At 39.6% G+C, this 21,632-nt stretch overlaps 1 protein-coding gene across 3 annotated transcripts in view; it reads left to right on the top strand.

Annotated features, from left to right (window-relative positions):
- Positions 1-21,632, top strand: part of ITSN1 (intersectin 1) — a 91,517-nt gene that overhangs the window by 34,518 nt on the left and 35,367 nt on the right. For 2 of the 3 annotated variants that reach the window (XM_035115542.2, XM_035115545.2), the window contains exons 9-21: positions 962-1,025; positions 1,636-1,773; positions 2,883-2,998; positions 3,806-4,068; positions 6,341-6,490; positions 6,701-6,841; positions 9,610-9,697; positions 9,838-9,977; positions 14,144-14,265; positions 15,277-15,500; positions 17,336-17,457; positions 18,952-19,199; positions 20,122-20,281. In XM_035115542.2, the coding sequence (XP_034971433.1) occupies positions 962-1,025; positions 1,636-1,773; positions 2,883-2,998; positions 3,806-4,068; positions 6,341-6,490; positions 6,701-6,841; positions 9,610-9,697; positions 9,838-9,977; positions 14,144-14,265; positions 15,277-15,500; positions 17,336-17,457; positions 18,952-19,199; positions 20,122-20,281 (1,976 nt within the window). The remainder of the gene's footprint in view (positions 1-961; positions 1,026-1,635; positions 1,774-2,882; positions 2,999-3,805; positions 4,069-6,340; positions 6,491-6,700; positions 6,842-9,609; positions 9,698-9,837; positions 9,978-14,143; positions 14,266-15,276; positions 15,501-17,335; positions 17,458-18,951; positions 19,200-20,121; positions 20,282-21,632) is intronic. The other variant, XM_035115543.2, reaches the window with a different exon arrangement.

Genomic DNA, 21,632 nt, shown 5'->3' with positions numbered 1-21,632 from the left:
CTTCTGTCACAAATCCCTACGCAGTTTGGGTCCTGATTATCTAGAGAACAGCTGATCTTGTGCATGTACCATCTTCACTCTTGGCACCATTTTGATTCAGGCCCTGCTCTGAATTCCTATGAAGAGGCCACGTTAGCCTCCACTGCCTCTTCTGCAGTGTTTTACTTTTTAGTTAGTTTAAAAATAACTGCTTTCTTCTCTAGCCTTTGTATTGTTATTGTGGTACTGTATTTTAATGTTATACAGTCATACCTTGGATCCCGAATGCCTTGCGAATCGAACATTTTGGCCCCCAAACGCCACAAACCCGGAAGTGAGTGTTCTGGTTTGCAAATGTTCTTTGGAACCGGAACGTCTGATGCGGCTTCCGATTGGCTGCAGGAGCTTCCTGCAGCCAATCGTAACCTGCGCCTTGGTTTCCGAATGTTTTAGAAATCAAACGGACTTCTGGAATGGAATCCGTTCAACTTTCAAGGTACCACTGTATTGGTTTATTTAGATTGTATTATGGGTGTTTATCGTTTGTAGTTTGTGGACAGTATTTGGAATTAACAAGAAACAGAGTATATAACTATGTAAATAAATCTGAGGTAATTGTTGGGTTGGTGTGGTAACTGGCTATGACTTAGGGCTGCTTCATGGGGACCACCAAATGTGCAACTTCCCCACAGTAAACTCTGTGGCAACTCAAAGTGTAAAATGCTATATACAACTTCACTCATTCATTAATGAGGATCATCTACCTTTCCCATAAAATTAGTATGATAGCTTTCAGAAAGGTAGATATTGGGAGGCTTTATTTCTGTTGAAATTTAAAAGATTGACCCAGTGTAACTGTTTATGTTGAAAATAGGTATTGTAAGATATTAAAAGTTTGTCACATAAGTGACTGTTTTGAAAATCAAATACTAAAATATGAACATTTTGTCAGTTTCATGGTCTAATGTTTCCAATGCTTTAGGTCCACAAGCAAGAACTATCCTTATGCAATCAAGTTTACCACAAGCTCAATTGGCTACAATATGGTAAATATTTTTCATAAAATTGTACTTTAAGCTTCAGAGCTACTTTTATTCTCCATATCCTTAAACCTTTTCAGCCGTCTTCCTTGTTATAAAATGTACTTGGCAGGGCTTTCCAGAAACAGAGCTTATCCCATCCTTAGCAAGTTTTCAATATACTCCTTTTTTTCTCTTTTGCTCCCCCCCCCCAGCCCCAAATATTAATGAATGGCTCAGGAATTACTCTCATGCTCCCTTTAAGTAGGACTCATAATACAAATACCTGATTAGTCACAGGTGGAAAAGAACAACAGGAAAATTAATGTTAAAATATTGGTGGCAATAAAAAAAATTGCACTCACCTCTTACACATAGAGAATGAGTAATTTTTCTGAAGTGGGTGGGTCAAAGGAACAACTCCTAGCAGATTCAGAAGCAGGCGTGTAAGTGGCATTTTTACATGTCTTCCACTTCAGGAAGACATTCTCTGCTCCTGCTTTCAAAGTAGTTGATATTAACCACTGTAGTGAGTGATAGTCAGTCTGATCTAGGAACAGGTGTGTAGATGGTGTCTTTTCCTGGTTTTGATAGTGGACAAAAACTCCAAACATGTAATTGGATCTTTTTTCAATAGGAATCTTTCAGATATTGACCAGGATGGAAAACTTACAGCAGAAGAGTTTATTTTGGCTATGCACTTAATTGATATGGCTATGTCAGGACAACCATTGCCACCTGTCTTGTCTCCAGAATATATTCCTCCTTCATTTAGGTAAAATTATTATAGCTTTGATTTTGATCCTGAACTCTGATTAATTAGAAGATTATTTATGTTTTTGCTTGATTTCTGAAAAATGCATTAAGAAAATGTTAATGTTATAATCTCCTGTATGCATTATGCAAAAAACAAGCCATATTCCTTTTATGTTGAAGTTGGTTGCTCTCTTCATTGAAATAGTACTGAAGAATGGTAATAGTTGTTACTTTTGAGTGAATGCATCATTTTAAGGAAACTAAATTAAGTATTTTATTAGGCCAGTACACACATTGGCTGTGTGTATGAAAGACTGCTTTTCTTCAGCCTGGATTGAAATATCCATGGCATTGTCCCCGTAATTAATCATGAATGCAAATTGTAATGTGTCGTGGCATCACAAATCCTTTTAAAGTTGTGGCAGTGTGAAACATTGAAATGCAATCTCATAATGAATTCACTGGATGACTTGTTTGCATCAAAGGCAAAGAAACTAAAAAACAAGATGTGCACAGTAGTTGTGTGTCTAGGGCCACAGTAGAAATTGCCTCCTGTAGTCTAGTACAGTATTTACATTGACTGTGATTGGTCATACGATTGATTCACACATGCACATTCAGTTGATGAATGCCCAGTGGTAGCTTGCAAATGTAAATGCACCATCACAAACAGAATGCTATCTCTCAAACCCACTATAATGTAAATGGAATTGGTTTATATATGAATTAAATGGTGAGGAATCAACAGATGTATATGTAAACAGGCCTGTTGGTGGCTTTCAAGGCAGGCTTCATTGCAGCTTTACTTATGCCAAAAGGTATTGAATCTTAATTTTATATGTTACTATAAGTTAGTAGCCTGTACAGTACTCTGACTAGGTAACTACCATATTTTTCCATCTATAAGACACCCCCATGTATAAGATGTCCCCTATTTGGGGGGACTCTGATTTAAGAAAATGGGGGGAGATGGCCCAGAGTATAAGACACCCCCTAATTTTTGACATTATTGTTTTTAGGGGGGGGAGACCTAGTCATATACATGGAAAAATATGGTAAATCGTAATGGAATTAATAACAGGAGCATTATTCATATACACATTTTAACCTACTATCTCTTCCTGACAGAAGAGTTCGCTCTGGCAGTGGTGTATCTGTTGCAAGCTCGGTGTCCACAGACCAAAGGTTACCAGAAGAACCAGTGTTAGAAGAAGAACAGCAGCAATTAGAAAAGAAATTGCCTGGTGAGTGTTGCTGTAAATAAGCACACTTTGACCTTCTTTTGGGGAGACACTAAAATATTTGGGAACAGGGGTGGGAAATGCCACCTGGAGTCAACAGGTGAAGTGCTGTAATTCCTGGAAGATATGTGTTGGTGTGAGTTATAATTTTGGTAATTTGTGTCTGTCTAAACCAAGAGAATGTTTGAATGAACCTTCAAATTGCAAATGTGATTGTCACATTTGTTCATGTTAGCCTTCCTTTCAGTATCTTCTGATGTTACCTTCATAATTGCAATATAGCTTCTTATGTTCATGGGGCCCTAACGTCAGAAACTTGTGGGAGAGAAGATTGCAATACAGCCTTTTCCAATATTAGTGCCCCCCCCCGAAAACGTGCAAGGGAAGGGAAGGCACATTACATGAACCTTGTGGTGTTCTCTTTGCACAGTAACAGCTGTAGTACCATAAAGGTCTTTATTAACTGCTTGGGTCCTTTTTGATATGAATATATTTCATTTATCCAGTGGAGAGCATGCTAGAGTTGTGACTAGCAAAACCTTCCACAAATTATTATAATCAATATGGAGGTTTTAGCAAATGAAAAGTTTTCCTATCACATTTAACTTCAAAACATTTTAGACTATTTTTGTATTGTGTAACCATCTGTAGGAATACTGAAATGAATGAAAATAGGATGTTTGCTCAAATTGTTAATATTTTAAAGTCAGTTCCAGTTGGATACTATACTATTCTATACTATACTAAGTGTGTGTGTGTATCGCACACACAAAACAAAACTGATTTACTGTAACATTCTTTTTCTTAAAGTAACGTTTGAAGATAAGAAACGTGAGAACTTTGAACGTGGCAATCTAGAGCTTGAAAAGCGGAGACAAGCCCTTTTGGAGCAGCAAAGAAAAGAGCAAGAGCGCCTTGCACAGTTAGAAAGGGCAGAGCAGGAGAGGAAAGAGCGTGAACGGCAAGAGCAGGAACGGAAAAGGCAACTGGAGTTAGAAAAACAGTTAGAAAAACAGAGAGAGTTGGAACGCCAGAGAGAAGAGGAAAGGAGGAAAGAAATAGAAAGGCGTGAGGTAAATGGATAATTTCAGAAGAAATACCTACTTGTCTAAAAACAAATTTTAAAAGGTATATTGGGGAATATTATGCTTTCTTCAAAATTTGTACAAAGTGAAATCATTTTTTAAATAAAATTAGAAATGATCTCATGTCAGTGCAACATTTTCTCAGGAAGGGTGTAGGTAATTACCCATTTCTTCACTTGGATCTGATAAATGATCTTGTGAGTTTTGAGACTACAGTATGTTGAATTAAATCTACATGGATTCATGTGTGCTCCCTTGATAGCTACACTGTACAATACTGGCTATTGCTTCACTTTGGAACAAAACCGAAACTCCAAATTTTGACCTTTTTAAAGCCCTGCACAGCTTGGTTCCATGTTATGTTAAGGACTACCTTCTCCTGCTTATTTTATGAGTATTTAAGGAGGCTCTGCTTTGAATTCCTCGCCACCACTTCCTTCAGAGTTAAAACAGGTGATTGTTTTCTCTCTCCACTGTAGAGCTTGCTTCTATGAGTGGCCTGCCAGGCTTGTTTATTGGGCTTCTGGTAGTGCCTGGCATGTTTAGGATCATAGAACTGTAGGGTTTGGAGGGACCTTGAGTCTCATCTAGTCCAGCCCCAGCAATGCAGGAATCTCAACTAAAGCATGCATGGCAGACAGTCATGTAGCCTCTGCTTAAAAGCTTCCACCACTTTCCAAGGGGAGTCTGTTACACTGAAACAGCTCTTACCATCAGAAAGCTCTTCCTAATGTTTAATCAGAATCTCATTCTTTGTACCTTGGATCCATTGGTTTGGGTCCTGCCCTCCAGAGCAGGAGAAAACAAGCTTGCTCCATCTTCCATGTCACAGCCATTTAGTTACAGGTAGGTAGCCGTGTTGGTCTGGATCAAAGTAAAATAAAAAAATTCCTTCAGTAGCACCTTAAAGACCAACTAAGTTTTTATTTTGGTATGAGCTTTCGTGTGCATGCACACTTCTTCAGCCATTTAGATATTTGAAGATGGTTCTCCTATGTCCTCTGAGTCTCCTCTTCTCTAGGCTAAACATACCCAACTCCCTCAACCATTCCTCTGCACATTCCAGCTTGTCAATATCCTCCTTAAATTGTGGCGTCCAGAACTGGACACAGTACTCCAGGTATGGTCTGACCAAGGCAAAATAGAGCAGGCTATTACTTTCCTTGCTTGGGCCATCAGACTTCTGTTGATGCAGCCTAGAATAGCATTACCTTTTTTGCAGCTGCATTGCACTGTTGACTCATGCTAAGCTCGTAATCTACTAAGTCCCTCAGATCCTTTTCACATGTACAATTGGAAAGCTAGATGCCCCCCATCTTATATCTGTGCAGCTGGTTCTTCCTGCCTAAGTGTAGAACCTTACATTTGTCCCTATTCAAATTAATTTTGTTAGTTTTGGCCCAGTTCTCCAATCTGTGAAGGTCATCTTGTGATATTTATCGTGGTGGTTTCGCTGTAAGCTGCTTGGAAAGACTGTTAGGACTAAACATATTGATTTAAATAGAATAAAGAGCAGTCAGCATAACTAGCTATCTAGTGTTCTATTTGACCCAAGTTCCCTTTCTTCAGTTATGGAAATTAATATGAGAAATATTCTTAGTAACACACAACAACCCTCTATAACAGGGGTAGTCAACCTTTTTATACCTACCACCCACTAATGCATCTTTCTTGATGGTAAATTTCCTTACCGCCCATCAGTGCTCGATGGAAGGAGGATTCAGCCTGTGCCGTAGAACCCCCTACCGCCCACCTAGAATCCTGAAACACCCACTAGTGGGCAGTAGGGACCAGGTTGACAACCCCTGCTCTATAACATGAAACTGCTTGGAAGTGGAATAATGTTTCAATAGCCTCTTAACCTCCCCCCCCCCCCCCCGGTGCTCTGTAACTCCCTTTTCCCCCCACGTAAAACTTTTACTCCAAACTAGTACAGTAGTAACATTTGAACCAGGATATTATCATTTGAATACAGGAATTCTTACTTTTTCGTTCCACAGACATTCTCTAATGATGCAGTTTCCAGAATAACAATATGTACTCACAGAATCCCCTGATTTAGATACTTTGTACATGGTGGGAAAGGGAGAACTTAGAGAATTTATAGAAGCCCAGAATCCATTCAGTCTTGTTACACATAGAGGGATGACAGGAAGCGGTACATCTGCTAAATTGTAAATTTTGCATTTGAATGGCTTATAATGTGGCACAGATTACAAAAGTCTACAGATTATGTGTACATAATTTTAATCTTCTATAGGCTGCAAAAAGGGAACTTGAAAGACAAAGGCAACTTGAGTGGGAACGCAATCGACGGCAAGAGCTCCTGAATCAAAGGAACAAAGAGCAAGAGGATATAGTTGTTCTGAAAGCTAAGAAAAAAACATTGGAGTTTGAATTAGAAGCTCTAGTAAGTGAGAAATACCGGCCAGAATCTTTCAAAGTAATGTGTTTCACCTTGGATATAACTAACGATTTGAGACAACCATACAAACCTGAGTCATTTCCATAATGATTGTTTTTCTTCTTTGACTTACAGACCAGTCTAGAAGTATTTGCAGCAAATACTGCATTCTAATTTAAATTTTGAGTAAACCAATATTTTATTTTCTTGTTAAAGAATGATAAAAAACATCAACTGGAGGGCAAACTTCAGGATATCCGATGCAGATTGTCTACTCAAAGACAAGAAATTGAGAGCACAAACAAATCTAGAGAGCTAAGAATTGCAGAAATAACACATTTGCAGCAGCAGTTACAAGTGAGTATGCAGTTACTGAAAATATTTAGTTACTACACCCTGTCTGTTCTGCTGTTGATGAAACAAAATAGAGCATAATGCAATAATGCATGAAGGTTGAAACTGGTAGTTGTCAAATTTTATTGTAACAGAAAAGAACATGTTTAATTTTTGTTACATATTTCTTGTGCCATTAAGTCCCCCTTTTATCATATTAGTGCACCGCTAAACCATAGTTTATTGCATCATACATAAACAAGCACTGTGAGCTTTGGATTCCCTGCCCCCAGACAGCCAAGAGGAGGCGTTTGCAAGCTTCTACTTCTGCTTTTTGGTTAACTGCTTTTTATTGTGCTATTTGGAGCAACACATTGTGGTTAACATTACAGTGGTACTTCTGGATACGTACACCTCTGGTTGCGTATACTTCAGGATGCGAACGTGGCAAACCCGGAATATTTTTCCAGGTTTCGCCGCATGCGCAGAAGCGTTCCCTCCAATTGCGGAAAACTCGGGATCCGACTGGAGCTCCGGAATGGATCCTGTCCGCAACCGGAGGTACCACTGTAATAATACTTAGTTTTAAACAAAATTAAAACTATGTTTTCTGAAGTTAGGTTGTTTTAAACTAACCACAGATAATGTTAACCACTGTTCTAGGTAAAGCTGTGCTTTACTAAATGTGGAAGTGATATCTTTTGAGCTACTCATTGGCTGTGCAGGAGAAGAAGAAGTAGATAGCACACAAATCCAAGACATGCTGTAGGTCATTTCTGCTTGTATACATTACACTAAACTTTGATTTTTATTTTATTAATTTACACAAGAGGATTAATACTGCTTAATCATCTATAACCTCTAAGCAGTTACATAGCATATAAAATGAGCATTAAAAAAATTCAGAAGCTAGATCATTAGAAATAAGTTAACCTAAAAATTATCAAAATATAAGTAATGAGGGGCTGCCATCCCTGCTCACTCTGCTCAGCAACTCAACCTAGCAGGCAATCCCTTTGCCAATGCCTTTCGCCACACACCTGGCCAACCTCTCCTCCCTTTACACCCAAGCAGACCCTCCTCTCTTTACACCTCACCCACCTTCTCCTCTGTACCCTCATATGTCTCCAAACCTTCACTCCCTCTCATAGAGTGGCCAGATGGGCAGGGTATTAATAATAATAATAATAATAATAATAATAATAATAATAATAATAATAATAAATTGGCCCAAACCCCTCCTTCCTTCACAGCTCACCCCAATGCCTTTTAAAGGAGGGTGTGAGGCATTTCAGAGAGCAGTTTGTCGATCTCTGAAGTGCCTCCCACCCTCCTTTAAGCAATACTGCAGTGATGCTTAACAGAGGGGGAGGTGCTTCGGAGCTTGATTTGCAAACAGCTCTCATCAGTTGTACTGCAGCATTCTGTACTAACTGGACCAGGAACAAAGTAAGCCCCCATAGAGTACACTGAAGTTAACAATACTTTGACCAGTTGCTCAGCTTATCCTTCTAGACCAGGCATCCCCAAACTGCGGCCCTCCAGATGTTTTGGCCTACAATTCCCATGAGTAAGAGGACCAGTGGTCAGGGATGGTGGGAATTGTAGTCCAAAACTCTGGAGGGCCAAAGTTTGGGGATGCCTGCTCTAGACCTATGAAAAATTGCTTATTTTTGAACACTGGCTCTCTCCCCACCCCCAGTCTAGCTAAAGATAAATAGTACATCTTGAACACCAGTTTTTAATGTTTATTATGAAAGGTGGTGGTTACATGAGCAGGTCTTCAGTTCAAATACTCCTGGCTGCAGGGCAGAGATCAGAAGCTTTCACTTCTGTTTTCAAGTAACCAAAGTTCAGTGTTCCATCTAAACCCTAAACTGTGGTTAATCCTATCTGAAGTTCACTTAAATAAGGCAGCTTCCTGATCAAGTGGCCTTGTTTCAGTAACCATAGTTAAGGCTAACCACATATCATATGACCACATGTCATTGCTCACCTGTGGTTCATTAAAAATGAAATTAAAAGCTTCTAATTTCTTCCTTGCAGCAGTGCTGGAGGAAGAGAGGGGAGCTGATGTGTCCAAGACTCATTCATGCAACAAGAAACCATCATTTTATTATTACATCTGAATGAAACCATTGTCGAAAGCCACTGTACATTTCAGCAATAAATGGTGCTTGTGTAGTTTTATATAGATTCCATAACCTCACCTTTTCCTCACCTTCACAACATGTTTTTATTAGTGCTTTGGAGTTGATCATATTCATCTGTCTTTCTCCCCTACCTACAATCAATTTTCAAGTGGTTGTCTACTTTTTCCCATTCAAAAAGCATGATATGAATGGGGTTTTTTAACTACTGTATATTCCGGCGTATAAGACGACTGGGCGTATAAGACGACCCCCAACTTTTCCAGTTAAAATATAGAGTTTGGGATATACTCGCCATATAAGAAATAAGACCCAGTGTATAAGACGACCCCCGACTTTTGAGAAGATTTTCCTGGGTTAAAAAGTAGTCTTATACGCAGGAATATACAGTATTCGTTTGTAGCACTTTCTAAAATATGAAAAAAAAAATCCATTTAAAATGAGTGACAGAACCTCTCTGGAGATGAGGTTGTGATATTTGTGAGGTCATTGCTTTGGATATTAACATATAACTCGCCCAGATCTGATTTATTGACAGTAGTAAGTGCTGAGTTTTGCCATAGTACAGTTGAGCAATTAACAACATGGCATTTTAGTTGAAGCTGAAATTGATTATTTTTTTGCTGTTTTTTATTTTTGTAGGAGTCTCAACAGATGCTTGGAAGGTTAATTCCAGAAAAGCAATTACTCAATGATCAGCTGAAGCAGGTTCAACAAAACAGTTTGCATAGTAAGTATAATTAAAACACAGTTCTTTGTTTGAAACATACATTTATTACTAACCTTTTTTTTTTGCCTTGAGAATTGCCAAACTGTGTGACTAAATATTTGTAAGAAAGTATCTTTATTTGTCAATGTTTTTAAAAACAGGAGACTCACTTCTCACTGTCAAAAGAGCCTTAGAAGCAAAGGAGTTGGCACACCAGCAGCTTCGTGATCAGCTGGATGAAGTAGAAAAAGAAACAAGATCAAAACTTCAAGAGATAGATATTTTCAATAATCAGCTCAAGGTAATCACATCTAAGCTGTGACATTTTCTGAGTAAATTCAGAAAGCCCAAGAATTTAGGACTTTAGGAAGCCGCCTTATACTGAGCCAGACCATTGGTCCATCTAGCTCAGTACTGTCTTCTCTGACTGACAGCCCTACCTAGAGAAGTTAGGGATTGAACCCGAGATCTTCCGCATGCAAAGCAGATGCACTACCACTGAGCTGCAGCCATGCCTTATCACTCCTGTAGCTACAAGGTAGCAGAAGTGTATCCTTGATCATTCAAAAAACATTGTGAGCGCTTTGCCTAAAAGGCAGGCAAAACATTAAATAGAATTACCATGAAAGTCAGACGTCTAAATTACAGAATTTTATTTGTGATAATATTTGATTTAAATTGTGGTAATATTTGATTTAAGCTTGTAAATCCATTTTTATATCAACAGACACATAGCATTTACTTTCTTAGTAGGTTAGATGCTCTTTTCTGTACTAAAAATGAAATAATGGTAAGGCAAAAGAAAGGATGAGTTGATTGTGCAGATAGAACATTGAAAAAAGATCAAGTTCCTCCTTATCCTTGCCCTTCATTTCACCCTTTCTAAAATGAAAATTGCTCTGAATAAAAGAGATACGCTGAATGTGATGCTAAAAGCACAAATCCATTACTTGTAGCATAATCGTAGCCATGCAGTAAACTGATATCCTTAGGCATTAGTGAAAGCTTTTTCCTCTCATCATATGAATTCTGTGATTTCTCTTAAAGCTAATTTGACTCTTTCCTTTCATTATTATAAGCTACTTTCTGGCCAAAGCTGCCCTTTTCTCTTCAGCACTGCAGACAAGATTAGGACTTTACTTTTGATGTGAGATTTCATAACCCACCAAACAACTCATCTAATTAATGATTTTTAGAGATTACTTAAGTTTTCAACATACATCGCTCACCAGTAATCTAGTTAGTTCTTAAATAACATCCAGAAATATTAGAGCTCACCTTAAGTACTCACTACAGTATTAACAAGAAATTCAGTTAAGACACAGTAGATCTGTTGAATAATTAGCAAAGGTGATGGCTATCTCTTTTACTATTTAAGAACATAACCTGTTACTCTTGAGGTTACAGTGATTCCAGCATTACATATGGCATGCTGTTGTGGCCATCATAACCAGACATAAGATTCAAATGTTAATTGGGATTCAAATGGTCATCACAAGCAGACATTAAGATTCAAGTGGTTATGGAAGCCATGAAGTCTTGAGCCTGCCCAGCAGCGACCTCTGTATGAAGTCGCCCAGCACTATTGTACCCCAGAGACTGTCTCGGCCAGCCCAATAAAATGTCAATGGAAGTTTCAAGGCACCGAGAGCCTTTGAAATCTAAGCCACTTATTCTTTGAAGGTATCCCCTAATTTGACTTTGAGCATGAAATGTGTTCCATATTACTGTCACCAGCTTATATCCCTGTCTATAATACACAAATTAGCTTTCAGGCTATATATTAAAATTACATATACGAGCTTCCATAAGCACCACATTTGAGCCAAGTGATTAGTAAATACTCTGCTTTACTGTTAGCACTCTCTTGAGTAAGTAATGTACACATTGGGTGTTGATCATTTAATCATTTAAACTTTGCATTCAGAATCCAAAGTTTGAGAGGTATCTTTCCCTATCAGTGACAGCTTCCAGGTTCAGTAGTCTTCCAAGAATGTCCCAGTTTCTCCTCAAATAACTTCCTTCCTCGTAGCTGGGGCAATAGTGTTTCTGGAGGCCACAGGATATCCCTTTTAGCAGCAAAAATTGATTACAAACCTTGTGTACTGATTGTACTAGAGCTTGTGTACTCATGTGAACTCTTGTTCCTTGCAAGCCTTCCTAAAATGCTGATTTAAAACTTCAGGCTTGGGAGAGCAGACTCAGGAAATTATTAAAGGGATGTAAATTTGGATCAATATTCCACAACTCAGTTGTACTTATTTTTGTTCCAGTTTTCACCCATGGAGGAGCATTCAAAAATATCATATCCCACCTGCTGTTTGAAATGTCCTTCCACCTCATTCAGCTTTTTTCTGTAGAAGTATGTTGACTGTCAACAGGGCAGAGTTCAGCAGATGGAAATAGAACTAACTGATGCACAGAGTGCAATCAACTTTAGATAGTCTGCAAAGCCACACTATTGATGACACAATAAATTGTATTTTATAGAATGCCTTTGAAGTTTGTGATATAATCAGAAGCCAATTCTTTTAGTAGAAGCTGATCAGACTGTTTATCACTAATCAGATTATAAGTCACAGAAGCATAGGCAAACTTTAGCAGAAAACTCCCCAAGTTCTATAAATTTTATAGAAACAACTCCTGTAGGCTGAGTATGTGAGTGGTTGAAATTTAATCCAGACAAAACAAAGGTACTGTTGGTAGATGATTCATGTGACTTGCAGTTGAATTTACAACCAGTTCTGGGTGGGATTGCACTGCCGCTGAAAAAGCAGGTGCATAATTTGGAGTACTCAGCTGTCCTGGTTGATAGATCTGTGATCATAGAACTGTAGAGTTGGAAGAGACCCCAAAGATCATCTAGTATAACCCTCTTCAGTGCAGGAATCTCACCTAAACCATCCATGACAGATGGCCATCCAACCTCTGCTTAGAAACCTGTGAAGGAGATCCCACCACCTCCCGAGGGAGTCCGTTTCACTGTTGAACAACTCTTACTGTCAGAAAGTTAGAGAACTCCATGCTCTAAGTGGCCTGCCCTTGAAAAGTGTTCAGAAACTTCAATTAATGTAATATGCAGGAACCTGGGAGCTGGACTAGGCAATTGATGTTATCATGCCAGTTCCCTATGATTTGTATTAGTGTCAATTCGTTTCTGGGCTCAGTTCAATGCGCTGGTCTGAACCTTTAAAATTCTTAATGGCCTGAGTACCTTAGGAACCACCTTTTCCCATCTGTTTCTTAACATGCACTCCAGTCATCATTTAGGACCTTCCTCTGGAGGAGGGGTTCGTCTCACTCTAAGGCGGAGTGGGATAGTTGCTCCTAATTCAAACCTCACCAGGGAATGATTTGTCCATGACAATAAACTCCACGATCAACAAAGTACTGCTGACTTGCTCGGAGGGGGGGGGGAAACCAAGTTGAGGGTGTCTCCGAGCACATGGATTGGGCCATTGTACTGGGATAGGCCCATGCTTGTCAATAAATCCTGAGTTGACCCATTTGAAGCAGCCTTAGCATGAATGTTGAAGTCCTCTAACACATCCAAGTCTCCTTTCACCAGCTTGGTCGGGGAAAGTTCATTGCGGTGGGCAGTACACTAACAACACCACTGTTGTGTCCCTTTGACCCAATACCAGAAACTGCCCCTCACAATGTGGATTGGTCTCCTGGTGTGGAAGACGCACTTTTAGTGGATGATTGTGACACACACACACACACACAGAGAGAGAGAGAGAGAGAGAGAGAGAGAGAGAGAGAGAGAGAGAGAGAGAGAGTGCTTAGACTGGTTGTGTACCAAGTACCCAGGCAGGCATGACTCATCCACTCACTCAGGTGTCTGTTATGCACACCAGATCAGATGTTTGTTTGTTTGTTAAATGGACTGGATATTGTTTTTAAAAATCAATGTATATTGGGGTTTTTAAGGGATTTCTGAGGTTTCTGTTACTGTTCACTAGCTTTCTTGAATATCTTTGGAGAAATAGGGTAGAAATTTTAAAATTAAAATCAATAAGAACAGCAAATTTTAACTAGCAACCCATGTTGTAACCAGTCCTGGGTACCAAAGTAACGTTTAACAATATTGGTTACAGGTAGGTAGCCGTGTTGGTCTGGATCGAAGTAAAATAAAAAAAATTCCTTCAGTAGCACCTTAAAGACCAACTAAGTTTTTATTTTGGTATGAGCTTTCGTGTGCATGCACACTTCTTCAGATACAGTGAAATGGAAGTTTCCAGGCACTTCTCTACATAAGTGCCTGGAAACTTCCATTTCACTGTATCTGAAGAAGTGTGCATGCACACGAAAGCTCATACCAAAATAAAAACTTAGTTGGTCTTTAAGGTGCTACTGAAGGAATTTTTTTTTGTTTAACAATATTCATAATGCTAGTTTTATTTGGCTGTCCAAACCATGAATGTTTGTTCTTTATGCTGAAAAATATGCCACCCCCTGTTGCAGGAGCTGAGGGAGATACATAACAAGCAGCAGCTGCAGAAGCAAAAGAACATTGAAGCTGATAGGCTAAAGCAGAAGGAGCAAGAGAGGAAATTAGAGCTGGAAAATCAAAAAGATAGTCAAAGGTAAGTAAAATTTATTTAAAAGGTATTTTTCACATTTTCTATGAAAAGGATACAATCAGAACTTTGTGCATCAAGATACTTGGCATTCTAGAGAATAACACATTGCCTACAAATATAGGAAAGGCTGAGTAGGGTGTAGAGAACCTCTGGTCCAGTCTTGGCCTGGCAGGGTTTCTGATTTGACACACAAGGCCATTTTCTGTTAATCACACCAACCTGACAGGTGATGTCACCTGATTGGTTGGGATCCAGTCCTGTTTAGCTTGGCCACATATGCTAGTTCCCTGGCACACACAGTTGATCCCTGTAGAAAGCAGGTGTGAATCTTCCACCTATCAGTTGATGGGTGGAAGATTCAGTCCTTGGTATGGCTGCACAGTTCAGTAGTAGTAGTAGTAGTTGTTGTTGTTAATACTAGAGGTGCCTGTTCTGCTTTTCTAATAACTTGATTGTTTAGTGTGGCATCATCTACATTTTGGAACTTCCTGCCTATTGAGATCAAGCAGGCAGTTTCACTCTATTCTTGTTTAGACAAGCCTTCCCTGATGCTTAGAAATTTGAAGTAATTTTAATCTCTTTTTAATATTTTAAGTTTTATATGTTTTAAAGTAGGGATGCAAATTTTTTCTTGATTTTATTATCTTTTTGTAAACTACTTTGAGGTGTTTTTCTCTCTCAATCAAGTGGTGTGTATATTTTATGAAATAAATAATTTTAATAGCAATTTTAACAATATAATATTTAATACACCTTTAAAAACAGACGTCCACATAAACTACAGGAATTCACGTTTCTCTTCTTCGCCCTCCACGCACTCCCAACATTTGTTCTGCAGATACTCCCAATCCTCATGAGCAGATTTTGGGTGTGAAAGGGGCTGCAGGGAGGGGCAGGGAAAAGAAGCACCATTACATGAAGAAACACCCACTCACACTACACTGGATCTCTCCCGCTGAGCTGTTCAGGCAACGTGCCTATATCATGCCTGTTTTATTTTTCTGCACCAATTAGAAGAACCCGAGAGAGACAGTGGCTTGACAGAATACAACAGGAGGAAGAACTCCCACGGCCAAGAAAAATTCAAGAAGAAGAAAAGCAAAAATGGGAAGAATTAAGCAAAAAGAAGGAGAATGATGAGAAAAGCAAACAAGAAGTGCAAGAAAAATTAGATAAACTTTTCCATCCATTTAAAGATGCAACAAAACCAGCTCTCCAAGCTCCCTGGTCAACTGCAGGTACAAATCAATGGGAAATCCTGTTATGTACATGAGAAGTCTTATTCCCATCATATTATTATGTACAGATGTGTATCTTTTTAAAATAAAATATTCAAGTTTGGTCATGGAGGAAAACTTAATCCAAAACAGAAGCAAGCCTGAATCTTTATTTTATTTAACTCAGTTCCAAGTGAATCTGCACCGTTACTTGAAAGTCTCTAAACCCAAACTAGAATAGAACTTAAAATACATTCTAGTTACTGGGTTCAGAGTTTGCCTCTTGTGGTGAAAATCTATTCATTCCTTCCATCCCAAACTAATATAGACCTGCAGGATAGGTAAATGGCAATACTTGGAATGTAAGTTCCATAAAGATTCTCCATCACTGGGAGAAGTCAATGTTAGATGATACCAGGGCACATTGTTTTCAGTCTTGGACTTCTGAGAAAAATGTACAGTCATACCTCGTGTTCCATTAGGTTCATGTTGTGCCTTTTCGGCTTGTGAACGTGGCAAACCCAGAAGTGTATACTTCCGGATTTCGCCATGCGTATGCGCAGAAGCGTTCTGCGTGCTTCGCGCATGCGTAGTGTATACTTCTGGGTTTCGCTGCGTGGGCATGTGCAGAAGCGCTCTATCGCGCTCCGCACTTGCACAGAAGTGCCGCTCTAGTTGCAGACTTTTCAGGGTGCGAACAGCACCCCAGAACGGATCATGTCCACAACTAGAGGTACCACTGTATATAATTTATAACTCTGCAGTCTTCAAAAGTAAAAAGATACCCACTGGATCAGATCAACGGCCATCTAGTCCAGCCTTCTGTTCTCACAGTGGCTAACCAGATGGCTATGGGAAGCACAAACCAGAACATCACACAATAGCACTCTCCCACTCATGTTTCCAGAGAACTATTGGGGGCTCTGGATGCCAGAAGTCAAGTTCCAAGGCCAGGTTGGGGGGGCATGATGTCATGACATCACACACACTGGGCACCCATAACCTGGGGCCCAAATTGGCTCCCCTCTATCCCAGCAACTGGTATTCAGAGGCATAGGGCTTCTGATACTAAAGTAATAATAGCCATCATGGCTGGTATCCATTGATAGCCTTATGGTTGGTGGCCATTACTCCATCTTGTTGGAGCAAAATCCATAGTTCAGCAGTGTTCTGTGTGTAGAGGTACTTCCTTTTGTCTGTCCTGAATCCCCCACACTTTGAGGTTCTTGAATAACCATGGTTATAGCATTATGAAAAAGAGAGAGACTTGTCTCATGACTTTCTCCACGCCAGTGATAAATTTATACCCCTCTTGTAGTGCTCCCCTCAGCATCAATGCTAGCAGCCACACTTTCTCTCCCTCCTAGTGTAAGTAAAGAGTGGGAGTGCTTGGTGTTCCAGAGCTTAGCTTTCCCTATATGCTTAGTTAACTTTATCTTTAATAATGCTTTGAACATGTTTTCCCAAAACAGGCATTATATTTTTGATAAATTTTATGTATCCTATGAATGTACTTTTTATTGTATGCATGGGTGTGCAATTTACAAAGGCCTTTCGTATATATGCCATAAAGGCCAGTACACTTCAATTATGAGTTTGTTGCAATGCATCCTCAATTCTTTAGATACAACAGAGTAAAAAAATCACACACAGATTAGATTCTGACTTAGTTTCAAATGTTTTTAAATGCAAATGTGATTGACTTTCCCTTTGTTTCTCCTTTGGTAAAATGAAGACAACAGTTATTCTGTTCAGCAGAAGTACAATGAAAAATAGTGTAATATTTGGGCAAACAAACATGCCCTTTTTTCTAAGATATAATAAACCTTGTTATGCTTTTGTTTTTGTGTGTATAGAAAAGGCTCCATTAACCATTTCTGCTCCGGAAGATGTAAAAATAGTCTATTATCGAGCACTTTATCCATTTGAATCCCGAAGTCATGATGAAATCACTATCCAGCCAGGAGACATAATCATGGTAAGAGAAGAATACAGTGTTACACAAAAACACAAATGTTGTATCTATCATAATGATAGATAACATGTTGTGAAACTGTAACGTCCTAGAGGCTGAAAGGTCAAATTAAGATGGTGGTGCCTAGAGTAGGGGTAGGCAACCTTTTTATACCTACCGCCCACTAATGCATCTTTCTTGATGGTGAAAATTCCTTACTGCCCAGCAGTGCTCGATGGAGGATTCAGCTTGTGCCATAGAACCCCCTACCGCCCACCTAGAATCCTGAAACGCCCACTAGTGGATGGTAGGGACCAGGTTGACAACCCCTGGCCTAGAGGGTTAAATACAAAAAGGAAATAGAACTGACAATGGAAATGGAACACTGTCATTGCCCTAGCCCGAATGAAGTTGATTCCCCATTAGTAGGACCAAAATGGGAGCGTGTTGGGGAGGAAAAAGGCTTGGATCTGAAGGATCATTCTCATTTGTCCCCAAACTGGGGAAATTTTTATTTCAGATCAGGTTCCTTCCTGCCCACAATCTTAGTAGTGCAGCCCGTAATGCAGGCTTCCCCATTGATCATAAAGGTCTTCAGCACGGGGTATTGCTCCACCTTCTTGCCAAAGGCAGGAAATCAAACTGAGGGAGGGGTGTGGCTCTCCCAGAATGCACCTGTTTGTGTTTTCCTATCTTCATTGAAGCATTTTTAAGTACTTGGGATCTGCAGTTTCATAATATATATGAAGTCGGCTTAAAACATAAATTATTAAAAATTCATTCTATAGATATCGGTACAATCACAGTTGTTCCAACTCGTTGTCTCCTACCCTTTGGAATATCCAGAAAGATTTAGATTACATTGCTGCAAAAATTTTGCAGTCTGTAATCGATTTATTGCAACTGATTATTTTGAGACAATAGCAGTTTCTGCAAAATATCTGCTTTAATTTAACATTTGGATTATATCAAAGCCATAATCACTACAAATGTACTTTGGGGTTGTTGTTTTTAAGTATCTGTAACATCATGGTGAGCGCTGTGGTGGCGCTGTGGGTTAAACCACTGAGCCTAGGGCTTGCCGATCAGAAGGTCGGTGGTTCGAATCCCTACGACGGGGTAAGCTCCCATTGCTCGGTCCCAGCTCCTGCCAACCTAGCAGTTCAAAAGCATGTCAAAGTGCAAGTAGATAAATAGGTACCGCTCCGGCGGGAAGGTAAACGGCATTTCCGTGTGCTGCTCTGGTTCGCCAGAAGCAGCTTTGTCATGCTGGCCACATGACCTGGAAGCTGTATGCCGGCTCCCTTGGCCAATACTGCGAGATGAGTGCTGCAACCCCAGAGGCAGTCACGACTGGACCTAATGGTCAGGGGTCCCTTTACCTTTATACCTAACATCATGGAATAGTTAGCACATGCAGCAATAACACTGTTCCTTGACTTTCAAATGCCATGCTTTTTGGAGAAAATTTATTAATTGTGTGTTGTATCCTGTATAATATATGGTTTATTTGTACAGGTGGATGAAAGCCAAACTGGAGAGCCTGGGTGGCTTGGAGGTGAATTGAAAGGGAAAACAGGATGGTTTCCTGCAAACTATGCAGAGAGAATTTCTGAAAATGAAATTACAAATTCTGTAAAGCCGGTAACTGATGCTGGAGCTGCGCCTAAAGTTTCGTTGCGTGAAACCCCCACAACACCACTGGCACCGCCTCTTCCTACAGATTCAAGTACAACTGCCAACAACTGGGCAGACTTCAGTTCAACGTACGGTTTCATTGGGGTTCAATTTTCCTTTCTTTCTTCTTTATAACTGTAAAGGTGAATAATCCACATGGTTTAAAGTAGTCTTGCAGTTAAGTCTGCAAAACATTTGAGCCACCTATAATATCTTAGTTGTTTATGGCATATTGGTAGCATTATGAAGTTAATTCAGCATAACAAATACACTTAACAAAAGTTCATGCTAACAAAATTATTACTAGCCTGCCACATGTAATAATTTGTTTTATTGAAAATATTTTCTCCCGTGCATGTAAGAGTACATCAGGATGGAATTCAGATCCACCTATTGGTGGCAGGAAGAATTCTCTCTCAAAATTCCAAGGTTCTGGAGCACCAGTCATCTTGCAGAACCAGTTTAAGATTCTGCTTCATTTCTGTGGTAGCAATTGTTTATGTATATATAATTTTAGTAACATTATATTATTACACTTTGTAGCCAAGACCTATACATCAAACAAGCTTGTTTGTCAGGAAAAACCTTGCTTTTCTCATATTACAAACTTTAAAAAAACCAAAGGAATAAAATGGTTTCTTTAAAAAACAACAACACTTCATGTAATTTCAAAGGCAGTGAGAAAAAATATGATCATAGTTGCCTGGGAGTCTTTCATTGCTGGTTCCTCTTAGCTGATCCTAAGTGTCTGAAGAAGAAGCACCAGCGCCCTGCTAATACCTGATTGCCGCAAAAATGTGCTGGTGAATATCAATATCTCTTTCTGAGTTCTCAGGTTTGGGTAAAGATTGCCACAGCAGTAGTGAATATTTTGTAGATGAGGGAGATTTAGAATAATACAGTCTGGGGCAGGAATAAGCACTAATTTGTAGAGCATGCAATAGTCAAGAAATAAGAGGAACAGAATTGTGTGTGTCTTCAGTTCAAACCCGTCATACCTTTCTTTTTCAGCTGGCCAGCAAGTACTAGTGATAAACAAGAGACTGATAACTGGGATGCTTGGGCAGCACAACCTTCCCTTACTGTTCCAAGCACAGGGCAGTTGAGGCAAAGATCTGCCTTCACCCCAGCCACTGTTACTGGATCATCTCCTTCTCCTGTCTTGGGTCAGGTGAGTTGTCATTTCACAACAGGAGTGGAGTAGTACTATGTGGCTGTAACCCTAAAGTTATGTTTAATGTTGTGTACTGCATATGTCAATGAATTAGTTCTAAGATTATCACACAAATAAATGGAGGTGGGGAACTAAAATAGCGCAAGTTTGCATATGTAGACATAGAATCATAGAATTGTAGAGTTAGAATGATAAGTGTGATTAACATTTCAGGTATTCCTGATTCTACAGTCATTAGTGTACCCCAGAGCTTTCCAAACTGTGTGTCGCAAGACATTAGTGTGTTGGCTGAAGTGTGTAGGTGTGTCGTGCGTACACTCTCAATGGGACTGGAAAGGGGTTAGTTTAACCTTTGGTTTGCTAGTTAAACTGAATTATTGTGTTGCAAAATGATGCATGTCTAGAAAGTGTGTCACCAACATGAAAAGTTTGGAAAGCTCTGGTGTACACAGTAGTGCTACCCTGATACCATGTAAACATAGTGGCACCATGACAAACTCAAAATAATTTTAAATTTATTAAATAGTTTTCGTGTGTGTTAAATATAAATTAGCTTCTCAGTAAAGCAGTGCTTTCCAGGAGTAGTTTAGTGCAGCGTTTCTCAGCCAGTGTGCCGCGAGACGCTGGCTGGTGTGCTGCGACGTGCGGCGACGAGAAGGGCGATTTGCATTGTCACGTGCCTGGTGGCCGCCAATAAGTAATACTAACCCGCCGGAAAGGAAGCCGGCCGGGTCACGATGCGGGGCGAGCGCAGCTCTCAACAGCCACCACCACGGGAGGGTGGTTTTAGACAAACTTAAAGAAGCTGGCTGGATGAGCTCAACCTGAAACTTGCTGAGCAAAGGATTGTGCTGGCAGAGAAATCAGCGGCTTGTGAAGCCTTATTACAGGAGATTGCAACCAACACAGCAATTGGCAAGTGTTTCTTACAGTCATAATTATATAGTCAATATAGGGCGGCACAGAGTTAAATTTTTTAACTTTTTTAATGGTGGTGTGCCTCGTGATTTTTTTCATGGAACAAGTGTGCCTTGGCCCAAAAAAGGTTGAGAAACACTGGTTTAGTGGGAGAGCACATGCCTAGCAGTTGACATCTCTGCTGGGAGTAGAAATAATTCCTGCCTGAAACCCTGGAAAGCCACTTCCAGACAGTGTAGATACAAACTTGTTATAAAAAAACTTGATAACAAACAAGGCAGCTTTTCATGTTAAGTACTTGCAAATAAATGTAGAGCTGCAGATAGAATGAATTGTGGTGTACAATTCATGCAAATGCAATAAACAATTTACTCTTATGGAGTAGATGGGAAGAGCTTAGAAATCATTATAAACCACTATTGTTTCCTGA

The sequence above is a fragment of the Zootoca vivipara genome, chromosome 4 (assembly GCF_963506605.1).
Source record: "Zootoca vivipara chromosome 4, rZooViv1.1, whole genome shotgun sequence".
NCBI classification, from domain to species: Eukaryota; Metazoa; Chordata; class Lepidosauria; order Squamata; family Lacertidae; genus Zootoca; species Zootoca vivipara.
Note: the sequence above shows the minus strand (reverse complement) of the source record. Positions and strands in the feature narration are given on the sequence as shown.